The sequence below is a fragment of the Zeus faber genome, assembly GCF_960531495.2.
Source record: "Zeus faber genome assembly, chromosome: 9".
NCBI lineage: Eukaryota > Metazoa > Chordata > Actinopteri > Zeiformes > Zeidae > Zeus > Zeus faber.
Genome location: NC_137197.1, coordinates 3725589 through 3743975, shown reverse-complemented (window position 1 = coordinate 3743975; position 18387 = coordinate 3725589). Strand labels below are relative to the sequence as shown.

The following is an 18387-nucleotide window of genomic DNA, read 5'->3' as shown; positions in this document are numbered from 1 at the left end:
TAAACTTCTTTGTTTCTCGACAGTTATTAAATGTCTCGTTTAATTGAACGCGACCCACGAACATGACGCTGCCCACGGGTGACGATCCGCTCGCCCAGTGCTGCAGCCAGTATGACCCTTGTCCTGTTATAAGTTTCTGTTACAGCTGCTATTACAGAAACTTGGAAAAGGACACCTGCAAATATTTCACCGGGAGCATTGATGTGATAAATATTGCTTTCGAGTTGTGTCGATTTGGAAATCAATGTTATGTCCGACTCCTGCAGCCGGATGCCGTCAGCAGCCTCTGGCAGGGTGCACCTCTAGTGATGGTGTGTTCAGTGATGTCCACCATTAAATAAATACTAAACACGAACTGCACCGACTGTATAATTTTCCCCCAAAATGGTTATTGACCGTAGCATTTGAACTGCTGGCCCTTGATGATGCGGCTTCAGTCTTCTAGCGCGGTTCCATAACAAAAAATAAATAAATAGGAAAAGCAATACAATTATTGACAGTGATGTAAACACACGATGGTACTTCAAACCCCACACGCATTTACCTTAAAGTAGAATTGAGCTGCCTTGCCCTACTCTGCTTACCTCAACCTGTACAAGAAGATCCAAACAGTCATTTTCCCCAATTTTCAAAGAGCCCATTAATTCATTTGGAGAGAATGAAGGGAGCAGGCGAGCCGTGCAGGGACGGTTTTAGTGTTTCTGAACCTCAAACTATTCAACAATAAATTCACTTATTCGCAAACTCAGGGAAAAAGCAAAAGTAAATGGGAACTGAGACTGAAACATTTAGTGTTATTGTTATTTAATGTTATACAGAGTAGCATCGGGATTACTTTGTATACATGAAGGTAAAAGAAATAGAATTCCCACAAGTTTTCCAATTCCAAATAATGCGTTGAAAAATGCCAAGGATTAACAATTAATAATTAGCTTTCCTTCTATAAAAAAAAGGCAAAAACAAAATACTTGCCAGCCATCTTTAAGATGAAAGAGTTTGAGATTAAAGAAAAATATACCATTAATAAGCAAAGTGCCGAGATAAACTGTCTGTACAAAAACAGGACCAAAATAAAAACACTGGAAATCAATGTGTGCAGTATACGGCATTGTGCAATACAGTACATTACAATAATGGCAAATAGAGAGAGGACAACGTTAGACACTAGAAATATGGCAGAACATGCTGGACCATCAAATATTCTCACTAAGAACGCATATGAAATCCAAATACATCCAAATAAGTTGCATACAAAACTATGTGAACTCACCAAATCAAAACAAATAAGAAGTGGTATTCCACCGCTTGGCAACAACAGCAAAAGGCAGGATTATACACAAATATACGTCAAAGAAACAGGCGGTGGCAAATAAAAATGTTAATTGATTAAGTTGTATGTCAGTTCTATTGACTAGCGGTCACCTTCAGCCACTTTCACATGAGAAACGAGGGGGAAGCAACGAGGGAGCCACGTTAGAAACTGAACGTCGCGTATTAGCGACACCACGGCGACCACCGGCCGGCAATAACACGAGGCTTCTAGTTTGCGTCCATACGTGTGAAAAATCCAGATGAAAAGTTCTCAGCTGGAGCGTTTTACCGCGCCGATAGATGACAGTCTCTATAAACTTTTCGTCAAAAGGCGGTAGTCAAAGAGCGCGGAGAAATCCAGCTAAGAGAATTATACCTATCATCATGTTCATCACGTATCAAAAATTTGAATTTCAATCATCATTGTTTTTGGAATGGTTCCTTTTTTGTTTTAATAGGAGCTTGAAATCTAGACCTATTGGCGCTAAATGAGTTATTTGTCATAATGTACGGCAGTAGCTGTGGAAAAGTAGTTTTAGAAGGCAAAAAAAAAAAAAAAAAAGTGAATTAAACGCTGGAGATACGTGGCCTGTCAGAGAAACCAGATTCACACTGAATGCACTGACAGAACACGGGTTCTACAATCAGGCACAACACAAGGCCTTAAGCTTATCACGATGTCACAGAATACTGTTTCATTAAAGCATCCTATAAACACGATTCTGTTTATGTTGTCTACAACATAACAATATGTATCATAGCAGCAGGTTAAAACTAATTCTACTGGAGGAAAATATATTTCACAGCTTGTGATAACAGATGGGTGCAAAGGGGCCGCCAAATAAAACTAACTGACGATTCACGCGCGCACACACACACACACACACACACACACACACACACACACACACACACACACACACACACACACACACACACACACACACACACACACACACACACACACACACACACACACACGTATGCAACTCTCACAAGCATACGAAATCTAAAGAGGGTATAGGAATGATTGTGCAGTGAATGTAGTGTTACTGAACGTAGTGTTATCCCAAAACTCATATCCCAACCCCCCGGACCCCAAACTGTAAATGCTGAAACACTTGTAAACACGTGGCTATCATGACTCGATAACCTTCACCGGTTTAAAAACGCATGCCGTTAGTAATACGGAGTCTCTAATAAAACAACCGTTAGGAGCTTGTTTTGACTCTCATAACACTGCTGGTGAATGTTGGGATCTGATGAATACTTGCGGTGGAGCCGCTTTCACCACGGACCAGACGAGGAAGAGTCTCGGACCTAAAAATAGATGAAGGGTTTTCCCGGACGCGCCCGAGGGTTGAGAAGCTGCCGGGTGTAGCGGGCGTCCTGCCGCGTTGAAGACCGTGTTCTCCGTGACGGCAGCAGCTCCACGTTTCCTCTGAACACGCGAGTTCCCGGGTGGAAAGAGTGGTCGGCTGGCTCCCTTGTACAATTGAAGGTTAAAAAGGCATGGGATAAGAAGTGATGGGACTGAGACTCGGCCACAGGGGACGGAGGCTTTTCGGGGGGCTTCGCCATCCTCTGCCCTCCACCGTCAATGGCTTGGTAGCGACCACGAGGCCGAGCGGTTCCCGCAGGTTCTAGTTGACGCTGCAGCAGCCCAGGTAGCTGATGGTTTTGCCCTCGCCAGGCATGGGGGCAGCGTCATTGTTGTCCAGCTTGTTCTGCTTGGCCTCACGGATCAGCTCGCAGGCCAGGTCCAGGAAGAGCTTCTCCACGTTGTCCGACTCTTTGGCCGAGGTCTCCAGGTACAGCATGCTCTGGGACTCGGCGAAGTCCTGAGCCTGCTGCCGCTGCACCTCCCTCTTCTCCGCCAGGTCAATCTTATTACCTGGAGGCGGAGGAAAGTGCTTAGCTCCTCCCGCCACAGAGCCGTAGGATATATTAGGGCTCTTGTGTTATTGTTCGGGAAAGATTCTCGGAATTTTGAAGTCTAAAACTATCTGGGAACCAACTTTGGCAGAACACACGAAGGCTCATCTTATTTGAACCGCGTTGTCACAAACATCTTGTGGTTAAAGTCACATCCAAATCGATCCACATACGGAGCAGACATTAGTGAAAAACCGACCAAATGTTATTGAAATCACAGACACGGGCCAATGTGTTTCACACTGAAATATGTCCAACCTGGATAAACTATCAGGAAGACATGTTTCACCAGAACCTACGGACACGGTTGAGGTGCCGTTTAAACCGCTACGTCACAAGGCTCCCGTGGTTTAAATTTCATCCACATACAGCTCTATTTCCACAGACAACACGGTGAGTTATAATAATAAGAAGTTCTGGTTTACAAGCAAACATGGAGGGTTGTTTTAAAGACAGGAGGGTTGCGCCGTGTAGACCGCATACTGGTTGCTCCGTGAGACGAGCAACCAGGAGGTGACGGACCGGATGGAGCCCACGCTGTCTAAAGTGTTTCAAGCGACCTCGGAAAACCGTGCTGCGTTCCAGAGACCCCAGGAAACTGTAAAACGCACCCAACACAACTGGACCCCATGTATTGCTGCCCGCAGCTATATTTAACAATTATTATTGTTGTTGTTGTCGTTGAGTTCATTCATGTTGTTTTTGTTATTATTGCTAGTCATTAATTGTTTTATTGTCTTCACTTCATTATGTAATGTATAATATATAATTGTAATGTACATGTCTTCAATGCTTTGGCAAAATATCTCTTATCATGCCAATAGAGAGAATTAGAATTTTGTTTTAGTCACTGGGTGAGAGGGAGGGAGCGGGTGTTGGCATGCATGTCCAAATGTGCCTGAATAAAGTAAAGTTTGTGGGTATGTTCTCCCACTTTTTGAGAGATTGTTTGAGGAGCTATTGTTTTTCCGAGTCCATCATTCTATAGATCAACTAGTGTGAACATTCAGCTCTATTAGATGTTTTTACTTCACCATTTTACGAGTGGAGCACTGAGTCATTATACTCAAGTAAAAGCACCGCTGCTTTAAAAAAGGTATCAAGTATGAGTTAAAGTACCTCTTCAAATAAAAACTTGAGCGAGAATAAGAAAACACTTTGCACGAGTCCAATCGGTATTAATATAAACAGTCAATAGAACAGCAGCGCGGTGCAGCAGGTTAGTTATCAGTCCAGAGCTCGAGCAAACCTTTTCTTTTGTGTTCGACTCCTATTTTCACTGTTTTATTATTAACGGTTCATAGTAAATTTGGAACAACACTTGGTTAACAAAGGGGAGAAACGGAACCGACATCCACAACAGGGAGGGAGAAGGAGAGATGTGAACAAATTGAAAACAAAAATGTATTTTTTTAAATGTACCGTAGAGAGGGGAGTCTGACTAAACGTGAAAGTGAAAACAGTGAAATGTTCACAAGTTAAGTATTGTTTCATTTTCCATTTCTTTGAAAGGTTACTCAAGTACATCTATCTATCAAACAACCTTCTGTCTGTTTGATCAGCAGGCTCTTTCCTAGAGGCTTTCTTTAAGCTAAATTCAAGGAAAATCTCTCTCACCAACTAATATGGTCACCACTTGGTTGTTGGCGTACTGCTCGATCTCCTTCAGCCACTCGGGAAGGCACCGGAAGGAATCCTCACAGGTTATGTCATAGGTAAGGATGAGGGCGTTGGCACTGCGGTAATAACTTTGAGTTATGGAGCGGAACCTCTCCTGTCCAGCTGTGTCCCATATCTGCAGCTGAGACACACATGTTTCAAAGTGTTGAGTACTAAACGTCAAGATGAGACTTTATTGGTCCCCGAGGGGGAAATTCAGGCGTTACAGGCTCCAGGCGTTTAGAGCCCAACGAAGCACGAGCGTTAATGTGACACATCATTAGAAACTTTTCATACCTTGACTTTTTGCCCTTTAATCTCCACCGTTTTAATCATGAAATCCACTCCGATGGTAGCCCCTTGTCCGGGCGGGAAGAGACCCTGGAAATAAACACAGGAATCAATCCGATATTTAGCGGGACTGCAAGAGTTTGTTTTTTTTCTTCCTTTCCTTCCTACATGACATAAAATGGTGACTGCTCATCGCAACATTTAAAACACAACATTTTTAACATATTCCACATAACCACATACCATAATGAAGCATTATTGTTTCACCCCCTTATTCATTTGTCTCCCTCTGTTATTAATTTGTTTTACACTCACAAGGATCCGAGCGAAAAGTTCACAACAGACAGTGATCTGAGTTCATATGGGGCATTCTCACTGTGTTCTTATTGAGTACACTGACAACTACAGCTGTCGTAATTGTGACAATCATTTCATCGCAACTATTTCGAGCTGAGCGAGATCATTTTGTAAAATCCTTAGGATTCCACGATCATATGTTTCCATCAAATCTTAGATGCGTTGCGAGGAATGAAATGCAAATCGGGTCCATTGTCATCCATTGGGTTCAGGGAAATTCACTGTGCAGATGACAGGAAACAACCTTACTGAAAAGCCTGTATCGCCGTACCAACCTGAGTAAAGCGGCGGACGAGGCATGTCTTCCCAACCCCAGCGTTCCCTATCAGGACTATTTTGAACAGGTAGTCATAGTCTTCCATGCTCATGTTAAGCTGTAGACAGGGGGAGAAGACAAAGGCAAAACCTGTTAACACGGACATCCCTGCACAACAGACCTTTTCTGTCCCCAACACCGAATGAGCCTGAGAAAACATCACGGCGCTCGTGGATGAAACCGAACCGATTATCACCAACACCACCGTCTCATCTTAGCGTCGGCGATGGAGCGACAGGACGTAGAACACAGCAAGCAGACGTATTACAGGAGCCAACACACAAAAACAGGCCATGACTAAGAAGCCACAGGCTACATGAAATAGCTCAGTCAATAATAATAATAATAATAATAATAATAATAAAATAAACAGATTGCGCTTATCTGGGATTGTAGGGATTACAAGGGATGGATCACATTTAACTATTTTAAAAATATCTTCCTGCTGTCTACTTTGGGGGAAAAGGTATTAGCAGTTTTCACAACCTGCATAAATTACACTTACGCTCAAATACAAACTTTCTATGAATGGGTGTCCTCTTGGTTTTTTTGTAGTTATTGCTCTGTATGAGCGCACTGCTTCCCACTAATGTCCCGCTGAGGGTGGCAGGGGATGTGGCCGCTGAACCGACTTGGTGGAACCATGGAAACCGGGGCTGTTAAAATAACCCAATAACGGACGTTTTATCCTGCGGTGTCAACAGCGAACGGGACAAATGAAAACAACCCAATGCGGCGGAACCACGGCGGAGAAAACGCCCCGATGTTAATGAAGGTAAAACACGAGTCATGTTTGGTCACCGGGACAAACGTTTAGGGAGGGCTACGACCGGCGACACATCGGGGAACGGGAGCTACCGGGGATTCAACGTCGGTGTGGGTTGAAATCGGGGGGGTGCGCGTCGTTAACCTGCAGGAGCTGCGGTTCCGATGGAAGTAACAGAGGTTCGAAACAACACGTCGACAACAACAACACATCAGTGCGTTTATTTAACGTGCGAGACAGCAGCGAGGGCCGTGCGGAGGACGCTGTCGGAGTCCCGCCGGAGCCACCAAGCTAGCGGGGGCAGCAGCCGAGCTTAGCGGGGGCAGCAGCCGAGCTAGCGGGGGCAGCAGCCGAGCTTAGCGGGGGCAGCAGCCGAGCTAGCGCGGGCGGAAAATGCAGCAAAAAACGGACGAACCTCACGGACGCTCCGGGGATCGAGCTTTCCCAACCGCGTCACTTACCGCCCAAGGGGAGGGGAGGGGAGGGGTGGTGGAATGCGAGCGGGGTGTTAAGGCCCCCGGGTTAAAAGCACTCGGCGGGCATCGGTCAGCTCATCGGGCGGCCCAGGCGACTGCTGCGTGTGGCGGGGTCCGACAGCAGCATCTGCGGGCACACGAACAGCAGCCTGTCTGGAGCGTTATGCAGCGTTCAAGGCAAGTGGGAGATCTTGCTACTGCGGATATGCCTTTATGAATGCCGTGCACGTCAAGCTTTCCAAGTCGTCAATACCAGTTAGGAAAAATAATAATAACAAAAATAATAATAATAATAATAATAATAATAATACGAATAATAATATTAATCATCATCATAATAAATTATTATTAATAATAATAGTAATAATAATCATCATCATCATCATCATCATCATAATAAAATAAAATAATAATAAAAATAATAATAATAATAATAATAATAATACGAATAATAATATTAATCATCATCATAATAAATTATTATTAATAATAATAGTAATAATAATCATCATCATCATCATAATCATCATCATCATAATAAAATAATAATAATAATAATAATAATAATAATAATAATAATAATAATAATAAAAGAAGAAGAAGAAGAAGAAGAAGAACAACAACAACAGCAACAACAACAACAACAACAACAACAAATTGAACAAAATTGCATCCAAAGAACAAAATAAATGCAAACCGTTAGAATACAAGACTAATTTGAAAAGAGAGGGTTTTTTGTTTTTTTTGCATTAAGCGCATCCTAATGAAAAAAAAATACAAATGAAGTTCAGCAATAACAAACAGCGCCACTATAAATGAAATCAAACGAATATATTATCACGTGTAATCAACACCTGATGTCACATCTGACTTATTCATTGAATATTATTTTTTTATTGACAATTTTAATGATTATTTATCTTTCTCTCTTGCTCTTCACTGATTTTCAGAAAAAAACTTCCAAAACACGGAATCTGGCGAGAAATCCGAAGTTGTTGTTACGAGAAAACCAATCAAAGCAGTTAATTCCCATCCGACGTGAACGCAGCACGAGCATTAGCAACAGTGGACCGCGTTTGGAATGACGTCACCAGTGGGTGACGTGCACAGATTTTAGGATGGAAAATGTAAAATGCGAAACTTGTTTTGAATGGAAATATCAGGCAAATGTTGGATCTGCCAATATGAGTTAGAAACACTTCAAATGAGTTTTCATCATCCACTTTTGAAGGGTCCGTACACCCAGTTACTGTCAAACTTTTCGATTTTTCTTTTTGTTTTGCCGCAGTTTCGTTTGTATTATTATTATTATTATTATTATTATTATTATTATTATTATTATTATTATTAGTCACCCTGGATAGGCCCGCGTCAAAGCACCCGGAACAAAAAGCCTTTACATGTGTTTCCGGCCGGCGGGTTCTCAGGGTTGCACGTCAATGCCCTTGGCTTCCTATGAGCGGTGGTCGCTGAAGAAGACGTCGCTTTTGAGTAAACAGAGCCAGAGATCGGGGAACGGAGCCGCCATGGGGCTGGTGCCAGACGAAGCCAAGGTCCTCCCGCCTCCGGGGATAGTGAACAGGTCCTCTGTGTGGCTGGGCTTTATCGGCTGGAGCGCGGCGATGATCCAGAACGCCATCAACCACAGGCCGGCGCTCAGAGCAGGTACGCGCCCCGGACTCCGAGCCTCCGCTTCGACACCGAACCGCACTTTGTGTCTTCTCGCCTGGAACCAAGCGGTCGATGAGGGATGGCGGTCTGTAGGTCACGCACCTCTGCGTTCAACGGCACCTTGAATACGACCAGCGCGATGTTTATCATTCCAACACGACCCGTAGCCTCCCGCAACAACACTGGTTTCCGACGCAGTGTTCAATATCTACGTGACACCTGAGAGCCTCACACCTGGATTTTTATTATCACGACAAAGCGTCATGACCTTTATAATATGATGGTTCAAATAGTATAGTTTATAACCTAATGCTTGTTGTGTCATGCTAATAACGAGCTAATAATGTTAATAGCCTGGCGGTCCCTCTCATGCTTCCCCCCAAATAGTTCTGCTGCTTTAGGGGATGATGCTGGTGCGAAACGTGAGGCTTGTCGCGCCCTTTGAGACCGTACCGCGCGTGGAAATAAACTCGACTTTGACATGAACGGGGACGGACGACGACAGAAACACCTGCAGCGTGTTAACGTCCAGGGCCGACCGCCCCCCTCCCCTTTAGACCCCCCGCCACCCACCCATCCTAGCAGCTGGCAGCAGACTTTGAGGATCTTCCTCCTAACGTCACGAAACTCCATCTGGGAAACAGGATGAAACATATTAGTTGTTGTTGTGTTGCTCAGGAGTCCAGGGTTGCTCTCCGAAATGTGTCTTTTCTGCTTCGGCTTTGGATACAAACAGTTTCCAATGGCTGCTCCGCTACAGCTTCCAGCTTCATGAAACCCAAAGGTAGTTTTGTTTGGCAGGTGCTGTCATGGTTTTTGAAACCGACCGTTTTGAAATCCATTCCGTGGTGGATGAATCTGTTATCGGGCTCACGTTGCCCTGAAAACGCTCACATCAAAGTTGCAGTATCACAGCTCTTCCACAGCTGAAACAAACTGCTCGTTGGACAAGAACCTGCAATGACTCATCATTGCAGCTGCAATTGTAATTGTTATTTAGTTCCTTCAAAGTTAAACTCATTTGTCACACGGTGCTTCTCTTATCGTGTTGGCTGTTCTGTTGTCTTCCGTATTGCAGTGTGGTGTCCCGTTAACAATTTCTCTCCGTCCACGTAGGTGTTCATCGACAAGTCCTGTTCTCCACGGTTGGCTGGTTCATTGGCTACCACCTCACAAAATATGAAAATTACGTCTACGCCAAACTTGACCGTGATATGAACGAGTACATACGACTCCACCCGGAAGACTTTGCGAAGAAAGGTAAACATTTCCCTTTGTTAGATCCAAACTCTTTTGCAGTTGACCACCTTTTCACTCAATGTACTGACATTGTTTTGTCAATGGGAGGAGTTATTAACCCGTCCAACAAAACGTGAGACTTTGTTTTAAATATACACCAGTGTACGTTGTTTTATTGATCGAATGTCAACAAACAAGTTTGAGACATTATGATGCAAAATGTGGTCCCTGTTTAGTCACCAGAATTAAACATTTCAAACATCTAGAAGAAAATTGCTGTGGCACCTAAACGCAGCCTCCCCCTAGAAATCCACCTCCTCAGTCTGCCAACTTCACTTTTTGTCCGGAGTTGAGTTTTCATTTCGTGTTTTTGCCGAGCACGTTTCAGAATGAGCTGGACCAAGACAATCCTGTTCACTTGTGCAGTTCAGCTGAGGGCACCGAGTTGCTTTACAGAAATGGAATTCAACTTAGTTTATCCAAAGCTGAGCTATTTTATACACACCCATCAGTATATTCTATTCTTATTCTAATGTAATATTCATTCTGTAATGTGATTACAGATTACAGTTGTGACTTCTGACCTGAAATCTTTTTTCCGTCATTTATGTAGAAATACCATTCATTCTTCTGATCTGTTGTTGCTGCTTCAAGAGTAATCTTATAATCCTAGTAGAATACTTATTTTCGTAGAATACTGATGCATTTGGCCTTTGAAGAGTGAGATGAATTCATTGATGCACTTGTAAAAATTTAAAACAACGAAACTTCTCCACAGAGGTCCAACGCAGAGTATTGCGGTTGAAATTTGGAAGTTTAATGCAGTTCTGTGCACCCCCCCCCAGGCTGCATCTTTATAGGCTTGATGGTGGATGGAAACAGCTCAAACCAGTTTGCGTGTTCTCTAGTTTGTAGCTAACTATACTTTTCATATATATATATATATTTTTTATCTCACCAGAACCGAAGACGTTTGCAGAGATTGTCGAGCCCTTTCATCCCGTGCGCTAGACGCTTGTGTTTCACCCGATGGAAGGAGGGAACATTTAGCAGAAGAAACGTACATGGCTTTGTACTAAATGTGTCCTGCTGCATACTGTGTGAAATATAGTTATGTATATAATAAAAGTAACCAACTAAACGTGGTGTTTCTTCGGTACTTTATTGTCTCTCTGTTCCTAAAACATGGAAAGCAACGACGGCAGTAGCTCCCACCTCAATTAAACGGTGTCGTGTATTGAGTTATGTATGTAGTGTCTTAATGATATATAATATCATATAATACACTAAGAATGCATAGCAGTGACCATGGACCTTTGCCAAAGCACTTTTATTCAGTACGGTTAGAAGGCAGATGTTGTATGTAAACAGCCTGACGTTCGAGATGTTAAAACAGTTATTTTGCTACATGCACATTTTGTCTGACACAACACTGAAGGTTCCTTAATGTCCCCATCATTTATTTGAAAAGCCTTCTAATGGATCCCTCCGATGACATCCAGGTACTTGTCTGTCAGGCCCTGTGTCTTCTTGGTGAGGTTGCTCAGCACGGAGCACAGTCCTTTCAGGTGGAAGTGGAACAGCGCCTCGGGGTCCGTGTCCAGCAGCGGCTCCAGGGTCTTGATGAGGGCCGTGTTGGCCTTGGCCCTGCGGTCGTCCAGGGTCGCCAGCCCGCTTTCCGCCGTGGTCCTGATGGCTTTGAGCATCAGGTAGTTCTCGAACAGGTCCCTGCAGGACCCTTCGGCCGCCTCGCACTCCCAGATGTCGTCGGAGGGCATGTCCCGCAGGAGGCTGGGCAGCATGACGGTCTGCTCCATGTCACTGATGGCGGCGCTGAAATGCCGCAGCGCCAGCAGCAAACTGCTGCGCTTCAGTTTGGCGTCGGCGGACTGCATGGCGGCTGCTCCGGATGGGATCGGTGCGTTCAGTGCAGAGCCTGTGTGCAGTGCAAAGCCACAGGGAGAAGGGCCGCTGCATTTATACCCTGATGTGGGTAGGCGGGCGCGCTTATGTAATTGGGTCGTCCGATACAGTGAGGGACATGTGAGGGCTTTGTCAAGTCAAAGTCTTCTCTTTATTTGGTTTTCACAACATGTAATTGTTGCAATTTGTAATTCTGCGTCTGAAAGTCCACCAAATGACAACGGTGTTAAATCATTAACCACATGTTCAAATCATACCATTGAACGACCTCATCATACAGGCCTAACATAAGGGAGGCTGGGTGTCGGGCCATAGTCGTCTTCATTTGGATTTTCAGGTTATCTTTCAGACATGAACTCCCTGCTCCTGCCATATTGCAGGTCTGTTTTTCTTATCATGCCTAACTCCCAGAATTAAAGACGTGCGGTGTCACATAAATATTTTATAATTAAATGAACAGCCCAGCAACTCAGATAAGCCTGTGTCTTCCCAAACTGTCCAGATTGTCATTGTGTCTTCAGAATGTTTTAATGTGGAACAATCACATTCCTGCACGTCAGACCCAGATCCGCAGGGTCTAATTTTCACACGGGGCCCAGACAGGCAGTTAGGCATAGAGCATCAGACTTTTAATCTGAGGGTCCAGGGTTCTAATACTGTGAAATTGAACATGTAAAAACTTTGCAATACTAGTACTTATACTTTAAAATAGTGACGTTCCGTTGAGGGATGTGTCACTGGGGAAACGTTGAGGCACGATGGGAAAAGGAAAAAATGATTTGTCGGTTGTGTCCTCCCTCCCTGAGGCTAAACCAGTCCAATGGACTCACCGCAGGATAATGGCTTAGCCCACCTCAGCAGGACGGGCTGAGCCTCCACGGGGAAGCGCAGCTCCTCCCCCCTGGGCTTCGTCAAGGTGAGTGGAGGGTAGAGCTGCTTTATCCTTCCCTCAGGAGCAGGGACCCCCCCTCAGACCCCTGAGCAGGTGGCAGCGTGTGGACCCTATAGACTGCTACCGCAAGACTTTAACATCTGGAAAGTGTTGTTATCGTTTTCAATTACAGGAGAAACGCTGTCAAATGCCGAACTTTGATCCAAATGACATACGACATGATGAAATCATTCATCATTTAGGAACGATGGATTAGGCCTCAAGTAACATTTACGACGCTTGACAGATCCCCACTCACTTTTCAATTATTTGAAAGGAGAATGGGGATAACGTTGTGCCATGCAATCAAATACACCGTACAAATACACTACATTACCAGTATGTTTTACAAATCAATTATATGAATAAAATAAATTGCCCACTTTCTCTCTCCCCATTGAGGTTCAGAACTTGTCTCATAATGGACACAAGATGTCGCCAAAGATCAATGTTCAATTTCAAGTGCCTGTAAGTTACCTTGCACCATTAATACCTATTCATATTAATCAACAATACAATTCACGACAAAGCTTTCCTACGAGCGCCACTGTCGTGCACTGCATTTCAGTTTGTCTTATGCAATAACTGACATGTCTTGTGTTTTTAAAGGAATACAGAGATATTCTAATTAGTATCTGTTACGGTGATGACCCCCAAAAGACAACGTGAGAATGCAGCCCGGTTACCTTAATGCAATTAGATTCCTGTGTCCTATTCTGTCAAATATTCACAAACCATCAAGTTAATATTAATGCAGAGGAAAAGGGAATAAAAAGCGTGAGGAAATGGAAAAAAAAATGCAAGGAAGCGGTATATGGAAAAAAAAAAAAAAATTTATTTGTTGTTAAGGCAACACGATTACCTGTCCGGAACAAAATACACACAAACCCCTAAAAACACGTTGGAATATGGAAGAACAACAATGTGGTCGGTGGGAGGCTGCAGCCCCCCCACCCTCAACCGGAACGAGGGTAATAAGATAAGGACAAGAAAACGGATCAGTGCACGGAAGAACCATGACATCTTCTACGGAACAGACGACAACACCAACGCTCACACGTACTGGGGAATGAGTGTTTGCTTTTTTTTTTATCTCTGAATGATTTTTGGAATCAATTTATATGATAAGACACTTTGTTTTTAATGAGCCAACGAATCGTTCAATTGTATTTGGTTTCTAAACACAGACAAGACAAAGGGAGGTCTTCAACCCCCCCCCCCCCAAAAAAAAGAACCCGCCACCGTCGAACGACAACAGAAGCCTCATCGAGTCACTTTCAGTGTTCTTCTCCTGACCGTGCATGTCCGCCCGCTGTCTCCACTCGCGCCCGGATGGGAACCTCCTGCGGACGGAGCTGCCAATAAACACCCCCCTGACCCTCAGAGCCGCAGCACCAGCAGAGGCCTGAGGCGCCCCCCAAAAAAAAAAAACGGCCCGCGAGGAGCCTGAGGAGCGGGAGGAAAGACACCAGGCGTCCCCTCCCCCGGGCTCATCCGCCCGACAGCTCTTTGGGGGCCGTCATCTTTTCTTTTTTTTCCCTCCTTTTTTGATTTTTCACCTCAGGATCAATTCAGCCCGCGGCAGCTGAGGAGAGGTGGGACTTGGCACTTGGGTTCACAACGCGGCCGAGTCTTCACCGTAAATCCGCCTTTGAGTAGGACGGGGAGGGCTCATTGATCGGGTTTGGTCTTCTGCCCCAGGACGATGATTTCCAGGACGTTGGTGAGATCCATCATCTTGGAGAGCATCTCCATGATGTCAGGATGCTCCTTGGCTCCGCTGATGAACTCCTCTAGCGTCAGCTCCCCTGAGGAGACGAGGAGAAACCGTCACTTACCGGGATTTTACATTCTCGGCCTCTGAACACGAGGGACACGGTATTGCTTTGCAGAAAGCGGCTGAATATTATTCTAAAGGTCCGAGAGAAAACCTGCCTGAATATGGTTGAAAGGTGAAAGACGTCCAGGCCCAGACGCCATAGCAACCTTCCTTTCATGACTATATACATCTGCATAATACCAGACATTTTGGTATTTCAATGTAGTAGTAGTAGTAATGACATATAAATACAATTTAAATACACCAAATTCAGCCCAGTGGTTCTCAGGGTAGGTGAGGACCAAACCTAACTTTCAATCAATTTTTTTATGTAATTCTTTGGGCTATTTTTGTCTTTAATGGCAATGTTGCACTGACACATTCCATCCTTTTTGTCGTTCTCCCCCAGATTTGGAAGAGAAGGAGAAGAATCCGGCTAGTGACGGGCGGCGTGCTCACTGTGTTAGCGCAATGCAAGGCCGCGGATGGGATCAGCTAGCCTAGCTGTGAAATTAAAAACACCTTCCTCTGCATCTAAACAGTTGTTTCAGGGGTACACCTTGAGATTGGTATCGACTTCTCGCCTTAAAGGTGCAGTGTGCGGAATGTAGTGGCACCTAGTGGTGAGGTTGCAGATCGCACCCGACTGAAAACCCCTCCCCATGGCGGTGCAACATGGCGGTGCAACATGGCGGTGCAACATGGCGGCCTCCGTGGAGGAGACGGTGGCCACGAAACTCACGAAAAACGCGAAAGGCCCTCTCTAGATCCAGTGTTTGTCCGTTCTGGGCTACTGTAGAAACCTGACGGGGCAACATGGCTGCCTCCGTGACGCGTACCCGCTCCCTATGTAGATAGTCCCTATATATATAATTAATTAATCAAAACATGTTTATGAACATTATATTCCATTTCTGCTAAGTGCGCTCTGTAAATTCTACAAACTGCACCTTTAATCTCATTTCACTGCATATATGTATGACCGTATGTATATGTATGTGACAAATAATCTCTTGAACTTGAACTTTAATCTGGTTAAGATAGAAAAATGTTCCTCCAAATTTCCTCCCAAAACACGAGCATCCTATTAAGGCACTCACCTACTGTATATCAGCTAAACCCAAAGTGTTGCTCTAGTTTCGGATGACCTCACGGCATCAAAGTTAAAAGTGAACCCTTTCAAAATGGATCGCAGCGTTTTTAGGAAACCATTGAATATTTGCAGAGAATTGCGGTGGAGTAAACAGCGCGGCACCTCTTGAGGAACGCCGTGGAGTACAATTAGAAACAACCGGCGTCAGCGGCTGAGCTCACCTTCTCCGTTGACGTCAATCTTCTCGTAGATGAGAGTCACGATCTCCTCCGGGGGGATGTCGTAGCTCCGTGTGATGTCCTGGATCGCCTGTTGGGACAGGAGCACGGCACTTCAGTTAATTCGGTTTGAAACTGACAAATCCAACAGAACCTCTTGCATCGTGTCAACATCTGACGCGCGATACGAGTTGAGGTTTAACTGGAGTAAACAGACGTATTTAACATAATGTGGGACCGGACGTCATGGAAAACAATGTCATTTCTCCTTTCTCAGAACGGATCCCCACTGCGAGCCTGACGCTCCGTCAGCCAATCCCGAGCACCGACCCATCACTAAAGACACCTGACATTATTCCATGTCTCTGTTTTGATTCTCAATCAAAAGATTCAAACTGAGGTTCCACACATTTAACGAGATGATGAAGAACGACGTCGGATCAAATCTCAGACCAAAGAGATTTCAACTCCCTCACATATTTCGGGGCGTGACATCAGGATGAAGATTGGTTCCTGTCCCGTCAGAGTGCGTTCATCTTCATTTAAATGAATGACTCGGGCCATTTTGCTTTAAATACATCTTCCAGATCAGATAAGAAGACCTCGGATTATGTGTCACATCTAGTTCCTGGTAAAACCTTTTTGCTCCTTTCGGGACTAATCGGTCCCGTTCGGGGATTACTGCGGCGGCAAATAGCCTCCACGCCGCCGGGGGGTTAGTGGTGGAACAGGACAAACCTTGAATATCGTCTCCAGTTCATCCTTGTCGATTTTCCCGTTTCCATCTTGATCGAAAAGCTTGAAGTACCACTTGAGTTTCTGGTTTATCTCTCCTTTCAGCAGCAAAGATACTGCGGCTATGTATTCCACAAAGTCTATGTACCCGTCCTGCGGGAGAGGGAGAAAAGACTTGAAACAAACATCTACCTGACGCTCATACATCCAGTGATGTTAAATGGCATGGACATTAGCGCAGTTTGTTCATTTTCAATGTGCAAGTGATCAAGATCCTAAGCTACTCGGAAGCCTGAAGGTCACGGCCGGCCGTGCAGGGCTCCGAAGCACCAGGGCTTTTACTTTGAAAGGTCAGGTCTAAGAAACAAGGTGCAAAATGGAGCAGACAGAACACTGCGCATGCAGATCGCACGGCAGGTTTGGCGATCGATGGCAGCCAAAGGACTCAACAATGCACCAGACAGCCCTACGTCCCCCGAACCAGCCCGCCAGGTTCCCAGCTCATCATCAAATAGACATTACTAGCGGTGGTGAAGCGGTTTGAACGCCCAATCACGGACTCCGTCGGACGGGTCAAAGTCGGCGGCCAATCTGCCTGCGGTCTCACCCCGTCCATGTCGAAGGTGAGGAAGACCTGGTCCACGTAGCTGCCGGCCTCCTCCGTCATGCCGTTCATCTCCAGCATGCTCTTCAGCTCGAACAGCGTGATGAGGCCGGACGGGGACTCCCGCATGAACTTGTTGTACCAGTGGTGCATGTCCTGCTCCAGGATCAGCTCCAGGTTGGACCCGTGGGCACCCATCCTCCTCTTGGCCTCCTTCTTCCTCTTCCTTCTCCCCAGGTGAGCGGCAGGTTCCTGCAGAGGCCCGGCTCAGACGGACGGAGGAGGTGGAGTGGCGGTGGCCCGTGGGACTCACTCTTAATCTTTCAGTCTCTGGCCGCCCAAAGGAGAGATAACTCCTTAATGGGATAACTGACCCGCTCTTCCACGAAACTTTGGAGCTCCCTGGCATGCAACCACCTGGGTATAGGAGCTGATTACACAAGCCATTCGGTTCAGGGAACCGGGTGGGGTGGGGCGGGTGGATGTAACTTTCACCCGGGGAAGCCTGGTCACACCTACCTGGTTCCATTCAAACTCAAAAATCAGCTGCGGAGCTGGAGGAGGTGCTTTGAGAGACGAGAGGCTTTGTGTTTTTCATTGGTTCCTTTAGTATCATTATTACTACTGTTATTATGGAGCGCTGTTATCATTTTATTCCACTTTATTACTTTTATTACACACAAAGTGTATCTCTCACTAGTCAATAAGCTTTGTGTAGATATATGTGCACATACAGTAGGTGTTATTTCTTGTATCTTTTTTAAATTCTTTGCTGCTGCAGCGCCGCGACTTCCCTGCAGGGATCAATAAAATGTTCTCTTGTCTTTTCTTAAATTCAACACAATGAGTTTATGTTTTATTTTCTATCACAAATACGTGCCACAATCAAACAATTGTTGCAGGGCCGGGTGGAGGAACTCCCTCTGCTACGTATCATCCCCTCGGAGGATCAAGTGGATCCCTGCGCTACGTGTTTGAGGACATCTATTTAGAGGCTTCCCGGGTGGGAGGTGCGGCTGGCAGATATATACAGATACGAGACC

At 45.2% G+C, this 18387-nt stretch overlaps 4 protein-coding genes across 4 annotated transcripts; 1 reads left to right on the top strand and 3 right to left on the bottom strand.

The window, feature by feature from the left end:
* Nucleotides 1-799: 799 nt before the first annotated feature.
* Nucleotides 800-7216, bottom strand: rab30 (RAB30, member RAS oncogene family). The gene is made up of 5 exons (XM_080006815.1): nucleotides 7097-7216; nucleotides 5829-5927; nucleotides 5203-5286; nucleotides 4864-5047; nucleotides 800-3205 (listed from the first exon to the last, which is right to left on the bottom strand). The coding sequence occupies exons 2-5, from the start codon at nucleotides 5919-5921 to the stop codon at nucleotides 2955-2957; spliced, it is 612 nt and encodes a 203-aa protein (XP_079862941.1). The 5' UTR covers nucleotides 5922-5927; nucleotides 7097-7216; the 3' UTR covers nucleotides 800-2954.
* Nucleotides 7217-8516: 1300 nt separating this feature from the next.
* ndufc2 (NADH:ubiquinone oxidoreductase subunit C2) lies at nucleotides 8517-11162 on the top strand. The gene is made up of 3 exons (XM_080006442.1): nucleotides 8517-8776; nucleotides 9899-10042; nucleotides 10983-11162. The coding sequence occupies exons 1-3, from the start codon at nucleotides 8551-8553 to the stop codon at nucleotides 11030-11032; spliced, it is 420 nt and encodes a 139-aa protein (XP_079862568.1). The 5' UTR covers nucleotides 8517-8550; the 3' UTR covers nucleotides 11033-11162.
* Nucleotides 11163-11496: 334 nt separating this feature from the next.
* thrsp (thyroid hormone responsive) lies at nucleotides 11497-11916 on the bottom strand (the record flags this gene model as incomplete). The annotated part of the gene is made up of 1 exon (XM_080007320.1): nucleotides 11497-11916. The coding sequence occupies one exon, from the start codon at nucleotides 11914-11916 to the stop codon at nucleotides 11497-11499; it is 420 nt and encodes a 139-aa protein (XP_079863446.1).
* A 2630-nt stretch (nucleotides 11917-14546) lies between these two features.
* guca1c (guanylate cyclase activator 1C) lies at nucleotides 14547-17542 on the bottom strand (the record flags this gene model as incomplete). The annotated part of the gene is made up of 4 exons (XM_080007319.1): nucleotides 14547-14683; nucleotides 16009-16096; nucleotides 16744-16893; nucleotides 17348-17542. 4 exons carry the CDS (start codon nucleotides 17540-17542, stop codon nucleotides 14547-14549), a joined length of 570 nt encoding a protein of 189 aa, XP_079863445.1.
* Nucleotides 17543-18387: the final 845 nt, after the last annotated feature.

Coding starts and splice junctions, on each gene's coding strand:
- ndufc2 (XM_080006442.1), top strand. CDS start 8,551: ATGCCCTTGGCTTCCTATGAGCGGTGGTCGCTGAAGAAGACGTCGCTT. Junction 8,777..9,898: donor CAGGCCGGCGCTCAGAGCAG/GTACGCGCCCCG, acceptor CCGTCCACGTAG/GTGTTCATCGACAAGTCCTG. Junction 10,043..10,982: donor GGAAGACTTTGCGAAGAAAG/GTAAACATTTCC, acceptor TTATCTCACCAG/AACCGAAGACGTTTGCAGAG.
- rab30 (XM_080006815.1), bottom strand. CDS start 5,921: ATGAGCATGGAAGACTATGACTACCTGTTCAAAATAGTCCTGATAGGG. Junction 5,287..5,828: donor TCGTCCGCCGCTTTACTCAG/GTTGGTACGGCG, acceptor GTTTATTTCCAG/GGTCTCTTCCCGCCCGGACA. Junction 3,206..4,863: donor AGTGGTGACCATATTAGTTG/GTGAGAGAGATT, acceptor CTCCGCCTCCAG/GTAATAAGATTGACCTGGCG.